General features: G+C 46.6%; 1 protein-coding gene across 7 annotated transcripts in view; it reads left to right on the forward strand.

The window, feature by feature from the left end:
• The window catches only part of LOC104047827 (NAD(P) transhydrogenase, mitochondrial-like), an 849,989-nt gene that overhangs the window by 23,444 nt on the left and 812,336 nt on the right, over window positions 1-14,209 (forward strand). For 4 of the 7 annotated variants that reach the window (XM_064439800.1, XM_064439802.1, XM_064439799.1 and 1 more), the window contains exons 2-3: window positions 12,892-13,010; window positions 13,975-14,090. In XM_064439800.1, the coding sequence (XP_064295870.1) occupies window positions 12,920-13,010; window positions 13,975-14,090 (207 nt within the window). In that variant the 5' untranslated portion in view covers window positions 12,892-12,919. The remainder of the gene's footprint in view (window positions 1-12,891; window positions 13,011-13,974; window positions 14,091-14,209) is intronic. The other 3 variants (XR_010370809.1, XR_010370808.1, XR_010370810.1) reach the window with 1 other exon arrangement.

Raw genomic sequence — 14,209 nt, forward strand, 5'->3', positions numbered from 1 at the left:
GGAGCCAAGAAGGAAACAGCTATGATCTTTGTAGGATTCCAAGATTCAGCTGTAGAGTCACAGTTATCCTCAAACTTATGAGTGCTCCTTTTGCTTCTCATCTTTCTATGATGTTGATAAATCATTGAAGTGTTAGGGGTAAGAAACGTTAGGCGACCTATAGAGCAAGGCCCTCCCTTTATATGTGACGGGATGCCAGGCCAAGCCCGATCTCCACAAATTAAAAACAAACCTGCAGGTAGCGCAATAGGCATATTGTTAGAGCGTGATATATTTACAGAGGTATAGTTACACCAAGCAGTAGCATTTTTATATATACTTAGGGTAGCATTCACAGACCAAGAAAGAGACTGGTTCTTTCCTGTGTAAGTAAAATATAAACAAGCATCCATTGACAAAGAACCCAATAGCTCAAGCTCTTGTGGCTCAAGATTAGTTTGAGGGCGATGGACTGCCCAACCGTCCCAATTATTCACACAATTCTGGGGAGTATCACAAAGGCTTCCTAAGTGTGGTGTATTTTGTGGTATCACTAGCGTCCAATTATCAACTGGCACTCCAACCAAACAGGTGGAGAAGGGATTTCCTGGTGATGACAATGATAGGCAGATGGAATCTTGGCCTATTAGATTTGCCAGGGTAACCCATACATTCTGTTTGGGCTGGGGCGGTATGTATATGCCCTCGGTGATTCTTATCACGATACTTATGATGACTAATGGGAGTACTCTCGTGTACATTTTTTCTTTGTTTTCCCAGTGCCTTGGTGTTACTTCCCATATTTCAGGTGTATCGTCTAGAACCCTCTACCTCATGGCCTGTGATGATTAAAGCCTTATGTGTCTGTAAGTGGTGATAGTAGCAACTGTCACACCACCTCCTAGCTCGATGGGTTTTTACCCACCTGCGCTATTAACAGTTATGACATTCTCTTAGTACCCAGGGTCGGCACTTATCGCATTGGGGACATTCTATCCGTATCCTGTCTACCTCTACCGGTGTAGTCATACGTCTTCACCGTCTACTTCGCAGATTTCGTTCTTCTGTTCACTAGGCATAGCCTTTACCCACCTACTGGGTATCCACCTCAGACCTGTGGGGGTAAGCACACACATGTAACCTTGACCAAAATACTTGACTTCTACAGGCCCTTGCCATAGACCAGTGGAAGGGTCTCGATACTTCACCATTACTGCCTGTCTTGACTCTTTCCTATCGTCATTTCCATGCACCCACGCAGGAGGGTTATCGTGTTCTGCAAATAGGCATAAGTGATTTAATACAAACAAAACTTTTGCACAAACAAAACTTTTGCCATTCCAACACCCTTATCTTCTCCCCCTTTTTCTTTTTGCACTGAGTAAGTGCACCCAAAATGTGAGTAGAACCATGGAGTATGGTGAGATCGATGGGGAGATCGGGGTCCAGGCGGTCTACTGCTCTCTGGATGATCTCGGAGCTAAGACGTTGTATCATAGTGTGTTGTTCAGCAGTCGGTCGGACCGGCGCGGCAGGGTCAGTGCCCTTTAACATTGGGCGAAGAATTGAGAGTCACTGATGCGCCACCCAAGGTATTTCCATACCGGTGAACGTTGAACCTTCTCTGCTGCTATTACTAGGTCGTGTAGCTGGAGCTGTTGCTGTAAATATAATTCTTGCTGTGCTGAGAAAGGTTGTACTCGCGCAAACAAGATGTCATCCATGTAATGGTAAATTATAGTGTCCGGCCATTGCTGCCTCACTTCTTTCAATGCAGCATCTACGAAGAGTTGACACAGAGTAGGGCTATTCTGCATGCCTTGTGGCAATACTGTCCACTCGAAGCGTAAGTCAGGACCCTCTCTGTTGATTGCTGGTAACGTAAATGCAAATCGCTGGGTATCCTGAGGATGCAGCTTTATAGTAAAAAAGCAGTCCTTTAAGTCAATAATTAGTAAATGCCAGTCAGTTGGTAGCATGGCTGGATTTGGAAGGCTAGGCTGTAAAGCCCCCATCGCTTGCATTTGCTGATTTACTGCCCGTAGATCATGTAACAGCTTGAGATGTCCTTGATCTAATTGTTGTTTTATTAATATACGGGCTTGTTGCAGACTTTCCCGTTTGAGCGGTCACTGCCCGACCCATACTGGCTCTTCTGTGAGCCATGTCAGTGGGATTGGGAAAGTCCATGTGGCAGTGACCCTCTTTGGTTACTGTTGAGAGTTTTTGGCTGGACCCAATGGGGCGAGAGCGGCACAAACTTGTTGCTGAACGTGTACCATTCCCTGCCCAACTTCCCTCAATGCTTCAACTAACATAGCTCGGGGGCCGGGAGGTACCCGACTCATGCGTTCAAGCATCACCTCAATGCCTGCGTCTAGGGGAAGTGTAATTAAAATGCTTTTAGTAGCATGGTTGGAGTTTTCCATAACACATTGACGCAGCAATGGGCCCTTCATAAAAATTGTCCAATCAAGAGGATTATGGTGTGCTAATAAATTTTGATTGTTAGCAGGGTCCGGTTGATAGATGACAGGGAAAGCCTGAGCTAACAAATCGGCGATCTCTAGGTCCCCGTTCTGTAATGCCTCTAACCCGATTTTTCGCCAGTCAACTTGGCTACGCACAGCAGGCACAGAACGGTGACTAGACGGCGTGCTCGACTTATTTTCCTCCACCAGAGAGACTACATCACATAAATTTTCAATATCTTCACCTCCCTTTCCCAAGCTTATTCCTCCTCCGCTAGTTTCTACAGATGTAGATTTATCAGGGGCGGGAGGGGGGGGAATAAGGGGTTTTCGAGGTACGACAACTGGGATCCCCAAGAAGGGAGGAGAGAGATTGTCTAAGCCAATTCCAATCTTTCCAGCATTGGGGTCACAGCTGTCTAGCCGATCAGAGGCGGCTGCTGCTAATCTTTTTTCAGTTTTATATTTTTTCATACAGTTAATCACTTCCCGCCAAGGTTTCATTAACTTTTCCGCTGTCTTATCGTCATCTATCACCAAATCCCACAAACAATCACCATAGGCTCTCCCCTCCTCTACTTCAAAAATCGACTCCGGTTCTTTAAAAAACCCTTTCGCTTTACCCACTGCAACTAATCCTGACAAGTCTTTTAACTGACTTACTCCCCGCTTTTCTAAAAAGCGCTTTAATAATTCGAAAGCTACCTCGACTTCCATCGCCCGATGTGAGGAAAATCAGCGTCTTTGTACGGCTCTCGCTCCCGGGTTAGCTTCAACTGCGGAAAGCGGATCCCCTCTTGAATCCCGAGGTTGGATCCAGGCCGGAGGGTCGGGACGTATCAGAAATGATGCATAAATCGACTCCTCTTTGCCCCCTGGCCGCCGTCTGCCAGTGCGTCTCCGTCTCTCGCTGCTGTATCCGAAATAGTCCTTTTCAGGTGTGGGTTACTAAAGTGTCCCTTCTCGCATCCCCAGCTTATCAACAACGGTAGTTCTTTGCGTAGATCTATACCCTTAATGCTACGCCTTTCTAAGAGGGATGTAAAGAAATCATATGCTGCTTGCCTCTGCGTTGTGCTCGTCGGCGCCGTTGCAGCTCCCAAGGTCTCGGCAGCACGTATCGGCTGAGCCCACCTATGTGGTTGCCCAGGGCACGCAGACTGAGCCCACCTATGTGGTCGCCCAGGGCACGCAGACCAGCTGCGCTGTCTGTTTTGCCGTCCCTCTGCTTGCAGGACCCGAACCCTACGCTGGACCGTCCGTGGTATCACGTCGGGGTCACCATTTGACGGAAAACCAGCGGAAGACAGGCACCATCCGATGATGATCATCAAGTCTCGTTTATTGGCAATCAGCAAACATCTTTTATACCGTTCGTAAATTAGCTCATACATATTGCAAAAGCGCAGCTCATCATTGGCTGGGAGGTAAATGCCAACTCCTCCCATGCTTATCTCTTGTGTTCAGCCTTGCAATTAGCAGTTACTTGTTTCTCACATTCTTTTACCGATCAGCAACAGCTGGGCTCACACTCCTTTGTAAAACACCAGCTGGCCTCACATTCTTCTGTTGACCAACAGCTGGGCCCAAGGTCGCTTCCGACCTGGAGCCTGTTTTCCTACTTCAATGCCCTCTTTCTGCTAGCCATTCCCGGGCTAGAGTCTCCCACAAATAACAGCTGTGATTTTGTATTTCCCAAGACTTACAAAGCGGCATGGTACGAGCTTACTGTGGGAACGTGTGGGATGGCATTACGTCTTCCTGATAAGTTGCATTCCAAGATTGGCCACAGGTGCTACTCTGTCAACAGTGGCCGCATCCCATACCACCGGCGGGAGTGTCTTGTTACAGCGTAGCAAAGCAAGGCGGGAGTTGCCACTGCTGCTAGTGGCTATCCTTGGGATAAAGCCCAAGGCCGTGCTGACCAACTAATAATAGGCTTGTATATAATAAACAGTAGAGGCTTGTGTGTGATAAGGTGGTCGCAGAGCTATATTAACCGCGCTGTGTCTGTAATAAACTGGCATTTGCTTGATCATATTGGTCGTGTGCGGTGTCTGTGACTTCCGCGTCAGCAGCGATACACCCACTCAATACCATGCTCTTTGGCCCAGGTGTCTATGAGGCTATTTCGGAAATGAGTCCTGTTGTCTGACTCAGTTCTCTCCGGGGTGCCATGTTGCCACAGGACTTGTTTTTCAAGGCTCAGGAGTGTGTTCCGGGCAGTGGCGTGGGGGACAGGATATGTTTCCAGCCAGCCAGTCGTTGTTTCTACCATTGTAAGCACATGGCGCTTGCCTTGGTGGGTTTGTGGGAGTGTGATATAGTCAATTTGCCAGGCCTGCCCATATTTATATTTCAGCCATCGTCCCCCCATACCACAGAGGCTTTACCCACTTCGCTTGCTTGATTGCAGCGCATGTTTCACATTCGTGGATAACCTGTGCAATAATATCCATGGTCAAGTCCACCCCTCGATCACCAGCCCACCTGTATGTTGCATCTCTCCCTTGATGGCCTGAGGTGTCATGGGCCCACTGAGCTAGAAATAGTTCACCCTTATGCTGCCAGTCCAGATCCACCTCAGCCACTTCAATCTTGGCAGCCTGATCTACCTGCTGGTTGTTCCGATGTTCTTCAGTGGCCCGACTCTTGGGGACGTGAGCATCCACATGACGTACCTTTACAACCAGTTTCTCTACCCGGGCAGCAATATCTTGCCACAATGTGACGGCCCAGATGGGTTTATCTTTAGTGTAACTGATGCTGTCTTATCTGCCACTCTTACAGGAATTCCTTATAAAAAGCTGACTGTAGGTGTCCCCAAGGAGATATTTGAGAATAAGAAGAGAGTGGCTCTATCACCAGCTGGAGTTCAAGCCTTGGTTAAACAAGGCTTCAGTATTGTGGTGGAGTCTGGTGCTGGAGAAGCTTCCAAATTTTCTGATGACCATTACAGAGAAGTTGGAGCAAGGATCCAGGGGACCAAGGAAGTCCTGGCTTCTGATTTGATTGTCAAATCAGAACTGTCAGTTCCCCAGGTCCTCCTATCTACCCTTTTTAAAGATGGGCACAATATTTCCCTTTTTCCAGTCCCCAGGGACTTCACTTGCCTGCCATGATTTTTCACATATCATGGAGTGTGGCTTGACAACTACATCAGCCAATTCCCTCAGGACTCTGGGATGCATCTTGTCAGGTCCCATAGACTTGTGTATGTTCAGGTTCCTCACATGATCTCTGTGAAATGATTTCTGAGGGTGAAATTATTGAGGTTGAAATTGTTGAGGCTAAAGTTATATCCACATTTCATAAAAGTTAACTTCCAGGGTGGAATGCGGTTGGCATGCTGGAAATTGATTCAGTGATTGTTCCCTAAGCAACACCATCTGCACTCTTACATGTTGGCAACACTGGGTGAGCTCGGTGTACTAGTTCTGAGAGAGATAATTGGAGGTGGGAGTGAAGCGAAGGCTCCACGGCCAAACTAGTCCATAAATCACTGCAGATCTGGGGACTAGATGGAACCATGCCCTGACCAGCACCGTAGCATCATGCCCTGTGGGTGAACTTTGCTCATTATAACCTCATTATAATACTAAAACACACACCTCCATCCCAAAGTTGCCCGCCTCCAAGGTATGACTGCCCTTCACTGAGCGTGCGCTCTGAATTTCTCTTAGTCTATACCTTTAAATTGAAGCGAGGAATTTCTACACCAATCAATAACGAAAATATGTATGACTAGAGTCACTCAAGCTCCACCTAAACATAAAATAGTATAAAATGACCCCAAGAGAGAGGGACGTTAGGGAAGATATCATCACAGACTATTGGGATCAGTCGATGGGCTGAACTTCTCTTCCCGCCCCCATAGGGATGCCTATTGGGTGAGACTCGAACGCTTGGTTATACCGAGTAATTCCCCGGGAAATTTAAAGAACAAGCTTGTTATTTTGTATTTTGTGGTTTAGCAATTTATACTTGCACGTGCTTTGCAGACAGTGCATTTATCACTGACAATCCAATAAGAACCTGTATTTCTGCTGCTTCAATAAATTGCACTATGAGTGAATCTGGCCATGAAGAGTTACTGGGCACAACTAGACTTATGGTAATTGTACTATTAGTGAATCCCTCGTGGACTAACATTGCTGAATCGGGTATCACTCAGAATCTAAGCCCAGCCACCCCCGGCCCTTCTGACATCTGAGGACCAGCTGGACCGCAAGGGGGTTTATTTTCTGCCAAATTTCTTCACCTATTAACGCAACAGTCCCAAACCTGATCTTCTCTTTACAGTGGGAGGGACTTTGCTCCCCAGTCCCTGCCTTGTTGGCCATCCACTTGAGAGGTGTGGGAAGAGAGGTTGCCAGTGAAGACTGAGGCAAAAAAGATTGTCGAGTACCTCAGCCTTCTCCTTGTCCATTCTTACCAGTCATGTTCATCAGCGGGGGTACGCTTTCTTTGACCTTCCTTTTCTGGCTGACATACCTATAGAAGCCCTTCTTATTATCTTCTGTGCCCCTTGCCAAGTTCAGCTCCAGCTGTGCCTTGGCCTTCCTGATACCATCCCCATACAACTGGGCAACGTCCCTGTACTCTTCCCAGGACACATGTCTGTGCTTCCTCTGCCTGTGTGTTTCCTTCTTGTCCTTTAGTTTCGCTGGCAGGTCTTGACTCATCCATGCTGGTCTCTTGCCATCCTTTCCTGATTTCTTACACCTGGGGATTGAGAGCTGTTGCACTCTATGGAAAGCATCCTTAAAGATCTGCCAGCTCTGTTCTGCTCCCTTGTCCCTGAGGGCAGTTTCCCAGGGGGTCCTATTGACTAACTCCTTGAACAGCTGGAAGTTTGCTTTCTTAAAATTCAGGGTCCTGACTATACTCTTTGCCTGTCCCATATCCCTCAGGACTGCAAACTCCACCAGTGCATGATCACTGCAGCTCAGGCTGCCTCCAGTCTTGACGTCACCGATGAGCTCACTTGCATTGGTGACCATCAGGTCCAGTATTGCATCCCCTATTACCTGGCTTAAGAAGTTATCCTCAATGCATTCTAGGAGTCTCCTGGATTGCCTACAGCTCGCTGTGCTACTTTTCCAGCAGATGTCGGAGTGGTTGAAGTCTGCCAGCCAGCAGGATGAGAGCCTGTGAGTGCGATGCCTCCTGTAGCTGGAGTAAGAAGGCTTTGTCAATAGGCTCCCCTTGATCGGGCGGCTTGTAGTAAACACCAACCACAAGATTGCCTTTGTTGCCTCAGTCTGTAATTCTTACCCGTAAGCTTTCAACCTGCTCGTGGCTATTCTTCAGAGACAGCTCTTCACAATCTATCCATTTCTTGATGTAGAGGGCAACCCCTCTGCCCCTCCTTCCTCACCAGTCCCTTCTGAATAGCTTGTAACCATCAATAGCTGCACTCCAGTCATGGGATTAGTCCCACCAAGTTTCAGTAATGGCAACTAGGTCATAGCTTTCTAGCAGCACGAGGGCTTCCAGCTCTTCCTGTTTGTTGCCCATGCTGCATGCATTGGTGTAGAGGCACTTCAGCTGGGCTGTTGGCCGTGTCACCTTCTTAGAGGAACACCCCTTAATTCCTTTGAGATATTTTCCCGGTGTTTCCCTGTGTCACGAATCCTGATTTAGAATCCTGCCGACTATGCCAATTTGTCGCAAAAGAGTGATTTAGATTGCTTAAAGAATCACCATCAAAGGTATTAGCAAAAGTGGTATTAATATGATGTTGTAAAAGCATAACTTAACAAAATTCAATGGCAAGGTTCACTCTATTAATTACTGCATGGAAGGAACATACAAAGAAAAATCAAGTTCCAATGATTCACAGAGAGATCGTGGACAGAAAAGGGTAAGGAGGACCCTCCCGTTGAGTCACAAGATTCAGAGTGGCCCCCCTTGCTTTCTAAACTCTTCCTCAGAGAGGAGTTTATGTGGGGCTAAGTCCAAACCTAGTCTCAGATTTGGTCAACGGTTTATGTCTAAGGGATTTATTGTGGTTTAGCCCCAGCCGGCAACTAAGCACCACCCAGCCGCTCGCTCACTCCCCTACAGGTGGGATGGAGAGAGAATCAGAAGGGTAAAAGTGAGAAAGCTCGTGGGTTAAGATAAGAACAGTTTAATACTTAAAGTAATAATAATAACAGCAACTATACAATACAATGAAAAGGAAAATAATGAGAAAGAGAGAAAGGCGAAAGCGGGGGGGGAGGGGGGAGTAAACAACCAAAACAAACAAGTGATGCAACTGCTCACCACCCACCGACACAACGCGATCACTCCCCCTGTGCCAACCCCCCCAGTTAATATACTGGTCATGGTGTCATATGATATGGAATATCCCATTGGCCAGTTTGGGTCAGCTGACTTGGCTGTGCCCCCTCCCCTCCTGGCTTCTTCTACAGGTGGCAGAGCATGGGAAGCTGGAAAAGTCCCTAATTACTACAGGCGCTACTTAGTGAAACTGAGCTGCTACTTAACAACAACTAAAACATCAATGTGCCATCGGCACTATACCAGCTACAGTGAAGAAAATTAACTCTATCCCAGCCAAACCCAGCACATTCTCCACACCTTATTCCATACCATTTACGCCATGCCCAGGTGTGCTGGTTTTGGCTGACAAGGGGTTAATTCTCCTCACTGTGGGGATCTGCTACCTTTCCAGCTTCCCGTGCTCTGCCACATGGCGGGGGGGGGGGGGGGCTGGGAGGGGCAGGGCCATGGTGGGGGCGGCTGACCCCGACTGGCCAATGGCAGGTTCATTCCATACCATGTGACACCATGACCAATATATTGAGGGGGGGAGCAGTGGCAGCTCTGGAGCGGCGCGGCGTCGGGTCGGTGGGCGGCTGCGGCGCACGCGGTTTGTTTTGGCGGTTCGTTCCCCCTCTCCCCTCCCTTCCCCCCTCCCCCGGGGCTTTGCGCCTCTTGTTGTTCTCCTTTACATTGCATTTCTATTGTTGTTTCTTTTAATTTTAATTATTAAACTGTTCTTATCCCAACCCACGAGCGTTACCCTTCTGATTCTCTTCCCCATCTACCGGTGGGGGAGTGAGCGAGCGGCTGTGTGGGGCTGAGCTGCCGGCTAAACCACGACAGTCTTTTTGGCGCCCGATGTGGGGCTCAAGGGTTGGAGATAACAACAGCCGCTGGTCACAGCACCATGTTGTCCTTTTTGCAGTTGGTGTTAAAGATTGGTGTTGGTTTGTTGAGTCTGCTGTGTTCTGCTGTGATTAGTAACATTTTGCCTACAAGATTTGTTATACAAACACTCGTTTTCAGCTTTATCTGGTATTTGGGGTTTTTGCTGAAACCGTTACTGTACTTCGGATACCACCTTGTTGAGGCAATTAGCAATTATACCTCCTCCTCTGAGAGATTTTATAGGGAGGAAATACGGAATAGTACCTTTGCAACTTTGTTCTATGATGTCTGTGCCTTTGTTACAACAACCTTTTTGTATCTTGAACATCCTTGGGTGGTTAAGGTGCACTTATTGTTAGTTTTTGGGCATGTTGTTTTGGTTTTGACTAAGCAACTTAAGAATATCACCCAGAAATCTGCCCCGAGACTTGATAGTTATGAGTGGCAGGGCATGTGGGATAGCATGGGCAACTACCTAGGGCAGTGGGCACCCCCAGTGTTTTGGAGTTTCACCCCCGAACAAGTGCAGAATCCTAAAAAACTAGTAGAATATTTGGAGAAAGTATGTTGTTGTGCTGGGAACTCCAGAGAGACACAGATAACTGCAACGTGCTGGGGTCTGGCCCATGCATACCGAGCCCTGCTCAACAGTATTCAGTGCCCCCAAGGGGAAGAGAATGTCTCTGGATTGAAATGCAAAGTGACTGGCACTGTAGACAATCCAGCCCTGACAACAGGCACTGCAGCCACTCAAACCCCCACAACAAGTACCGGAGCTAGCTCAGAAAATAAACCCGTACCAGTATCAGTTGCCCCCATACACAAGACGAAATATTGGAAGCGGACATCAACTCGTTTAGAACGGGATGATGAAGAACCAGGGCCATCGTGGGGAAAGGAGGAAGAAGTCATAAATGAAACAGAGACCACCTGATCCCTGTCCTTGAGCGAGTTGCGAGATATGCGAAAAGATTATAGCCATCGTTCAGGTGAGCACATTGTCACCTGACTGCTCTGATGCTGGGATAATGGGGCCAGTAGCCTGGAAGTAGAGGGAAAAGAAGCCAAACAATTGGGATCCCTTTCTGGGGAAGGGGGCTTTGACAAAGCAATTGGAAAAAACCACAAGCCCTCAGCCTCTGGAGGTGACTCCTGTCTGGAGTGAAGGAAAGGTATCCCTTTAAAGAAGATGTTACATATCGCCCAGGAAAATGGACAACTATAGAGAAAGGCATCCAGTATCTAAGGGAATTAGCTGTGCTTGAGGTGATTTATGGTGACCTGGACGATCAACGGTCATCCAAAGATCCAGATGAAGCCGAGTGCACATGACCCATGTGGCGGAAGTTTGTACGGAGCGCACCATCTTCGCATGCAAACTCATTGGCAGTAACGTCCTGGAAAGATCACGAGACACCAACAGTGGCAGAGGTGATTGATAGACTCCGGGATTACTAAACAAATATCTCTTCTTCGCTTGTCTCTGCTGTGAAGAAAGTATCCCGAGAGGTCCAGCAACTCAAAGAAGATCTGTCCTACTCCCCACCTCGACAGAGTAGTGCCTCAGCTGTTAGGAATAAGCGTCCTTTGGCTCAAAGGAGGGGTTACACATATGTATGTGGTTCTACCTGCGTGACCATGGAGAGGACATGATGAGGTGGGATGGCAAGCCTACCTCGACCCTAGAGGCACGGGTACGTGAGCTGCAAGGGAGAACAATCATTTGGGGAGTTTCTCCAGGAGAGCTGCTGCTCCAGTTTCCAGTGAGCAAGTCCCCAGACAGAGGAGTAGAAGTGCTGGTTTTATTTCTGAGCTTAATAGAGGGACTCTTGAGTCACATTTACAGGAAGTGAGTCGTGACTGCCATGATCAGGACTAGAGGGGCCCTGCCTCCAGCCAGGTGGAGGAAAGGGATAACCGGGCTTACTGGACTGTGTGGATCCGATGGCCTGGCACGTCCGACCCACAGGAGTATAAAGCTTTAGTGGACACCGGCGCACAGTGCACCTTAATGCCATCAAACTATATAGGGGCAGAACCCATCAGCATTGCTGGAGTGACAGGGGGATCCCAAGAGCTAACTGTATTGGAGGCTGAAATGAGCCTAACCGGGAATGAGTGGCAAAAGCACCCCATTGTGACTGGCCCAGAGGCTCCGTGCATCCTTGGCATAGACTACCTCAGGAGAGGGTATTTCAAGGACCCAAAAGGGTACAGGTGGGCATTTGGTGTAGCTGCCTTGGAGACGGAGGAAATTAAACAGCTGTCTACCTTGCCTGGCCTCTCAAAGGACCCTTCTGTGGTGGGGTTGCTGAAGGTCAAAGAACAATAAGTGCCGATTGCCACCACAACAGTGCACCGGTGGCAATATCGCACCAACAGAGACTCCCTGATTCCCATCCATGAGCTCATTCACTGACTGGAGAGCCAAGGAGTGATCAGTAAGACCCGCTCGCCCTTTAACACTCCCACAGTTTACTTATTCTGTGGTGCTTTCACTTTTTAGTGATGTAAGGGAGTTGTGAAGTATGTTAATGTGGGTGATGGTTTTGCAGCAAACGGTTTTATTCATAAAGAACCAAAGAGATTTGTCACAAGGTTTTAAATATGGTACTGCTTGGAAGGTAGACCTGAATGCTTGCTGTGCGTGATGTGGCTTGGGCTGATGATTGTAGCTAGACAGAATGGTAAAATAGTCCTATTACTTTAAAAAATAATTGAAGAAAAGCCACTAAGCTTGTTGGTATAAGGTTTTGCTGGGGGGGAAATTTACTCTGTTGGTCCATCCTGCAGTGATGTGTTTCTGGGCATTTCTGGCTACTAGTTCCTTCCATGTTGTCACTAGAAGTGTCCTTGGTATTTTTATTGCAGTAGGCTCTCCAAAGCCGCTTTGCAGGTACAACAACTTTCTGAAAGAGTCATCTTATGATGGAAGGATTGAAAACGTACTCCTAGCTTTTTTAGTTTTACTGGGAATTGAGTGTATTCTTTTGCATACCTTTTGTGTCAGTTGTACTTTTAACTTTCCAGAAAAGGAACAGCTGCTCTCTAGGTGAAGAGTCAAATCTATGGGCCTTGTTCCCTTTCCCACCCACTCAGTTCCCTGCAACACTGGAAAAGTATTTACAATATTGTTAAGATTTAACCATTTCTTTTCATTAATTCATACGTGTGCTTGTACTTAAAGAACTTCTCAGCCTTGTAGGTCACAGGTAGCAATTTTTTTATATAAACCAGAGTGTTCAGTACTTATTTATGGGCTTGGAATTTTTCCTGTTAGGTTTGGTATTCACCCTGTGGCTGGCCATATGCCTGGTCAGCTGAACATACTCCTAGCAGAAGCTCGTGTTCCTTACGATATTGTACTGGAAATGGATGAGATGAATGAAGACTTCCCAGGTTAGCATGCGAGCTATAAGTTTCTAGTAGACTGGATTTGATCTTGTAAATTTTTATTTGATTCTTCTGTTTTTACATCACACAAGGATTTTAAAAATAGAAAATCTTAGGCCATTCAGTTTCTCTTTGTGCCTGTTGTGATACCACTGTAGAGGAGCAATCTGAGTGCTCTCTCAGCTGATGGCAAGTGAGCACAGAGGAATACAAGAAATGGCCTGACTCAAAAGCAGAAAACTGAGAAGCAGAGAGTACAGACAGGTTAAAGCAAAGGGAAATATTGGATGCAGGAGTACGGAAAACAGTAGGTATTGAAGGGAGAGGGATAAATAGGCCTGTGAAACTTGTTTCCTCCAGAACCAATAGAGCTTTTTAAATTGCTTGTAGCTGTGAAATAAATGACAAATGCTGTGTCTTTTTTTATCAATGTTACTGCTCCATACAGGAAAACTACTGTTATTTCTTTACGTCAGGTGCTGTGGATGATTTGACCCTGTTTATGTCTTGCAAACCAGTATAGCAATGTACATACATCTTCTTTTCCTACATCTTTAAATAAAGATAAGAAAGTTTCTAGTAAAAGGTTTTTCTAAAGAATATTCAAAAGAAAAGCCAGGCACAGAGAGATTTGAAAGTGTTGATACTATGTGTGTGTGAAACCACATTTAAATAATAAAGGATTTAACTTTGCGTGGCAGAGTGGCCTAATAAGCCCCTTGAAATGGGGTTCTAGATGCTTGCAGTTTGCTGGGGTAGTTGGTAGCACACTTGGGCTCTCGTGTATAACTTGCTTTGATAAGTTTGTAAAATATTTGTGAATGAAGTCCAAATAAATGTTTGTAGAGTTCTTACCATAAAAGGTTCTTCTGCCTTTAAAGATTAGATTTAACACACAAATGTACATCAGCCTCAGTGTTCAGGTTTCAGATAATTTTTCATCAGTTTTATTTTCTTTCTCTTGCTGCAGAAACTGACTTGGTCCTTGTAATTGGTGCAAATGATACAGGTAATTCAGCAGCGCAGGAAGATCCAAACTCTATCATAGCTGGAATGCCAGTTCTTGATGTCTGGAAGTCCAAACAGGTGAGATTAACAGGGTTGTGTTAGCACCTACCTATAGATAGCATGCTTTTAAAAACATGGTTTATAGGAGAAGCTAACAAGATTATCTTACTCTTCTGGTTTCCATGAGAAGTTTTTCT

This window comes from Phalacrocorax carbo (genome assembly GCF_963921805.1).
Source record: "Phalacrocorax carbo chromosome W unlocalized genomic scaffold, bPhaCar2.1 SUPER_W_unloc_1, whole genome shotgun sequence".
Classification (NCBI taxonomy): Eukaryota; Metazoa; Chordata; class Aves; order Suliformes; family Phalacrocoracidae; genus Phalacrocorax; species Phalacrocorax carbo.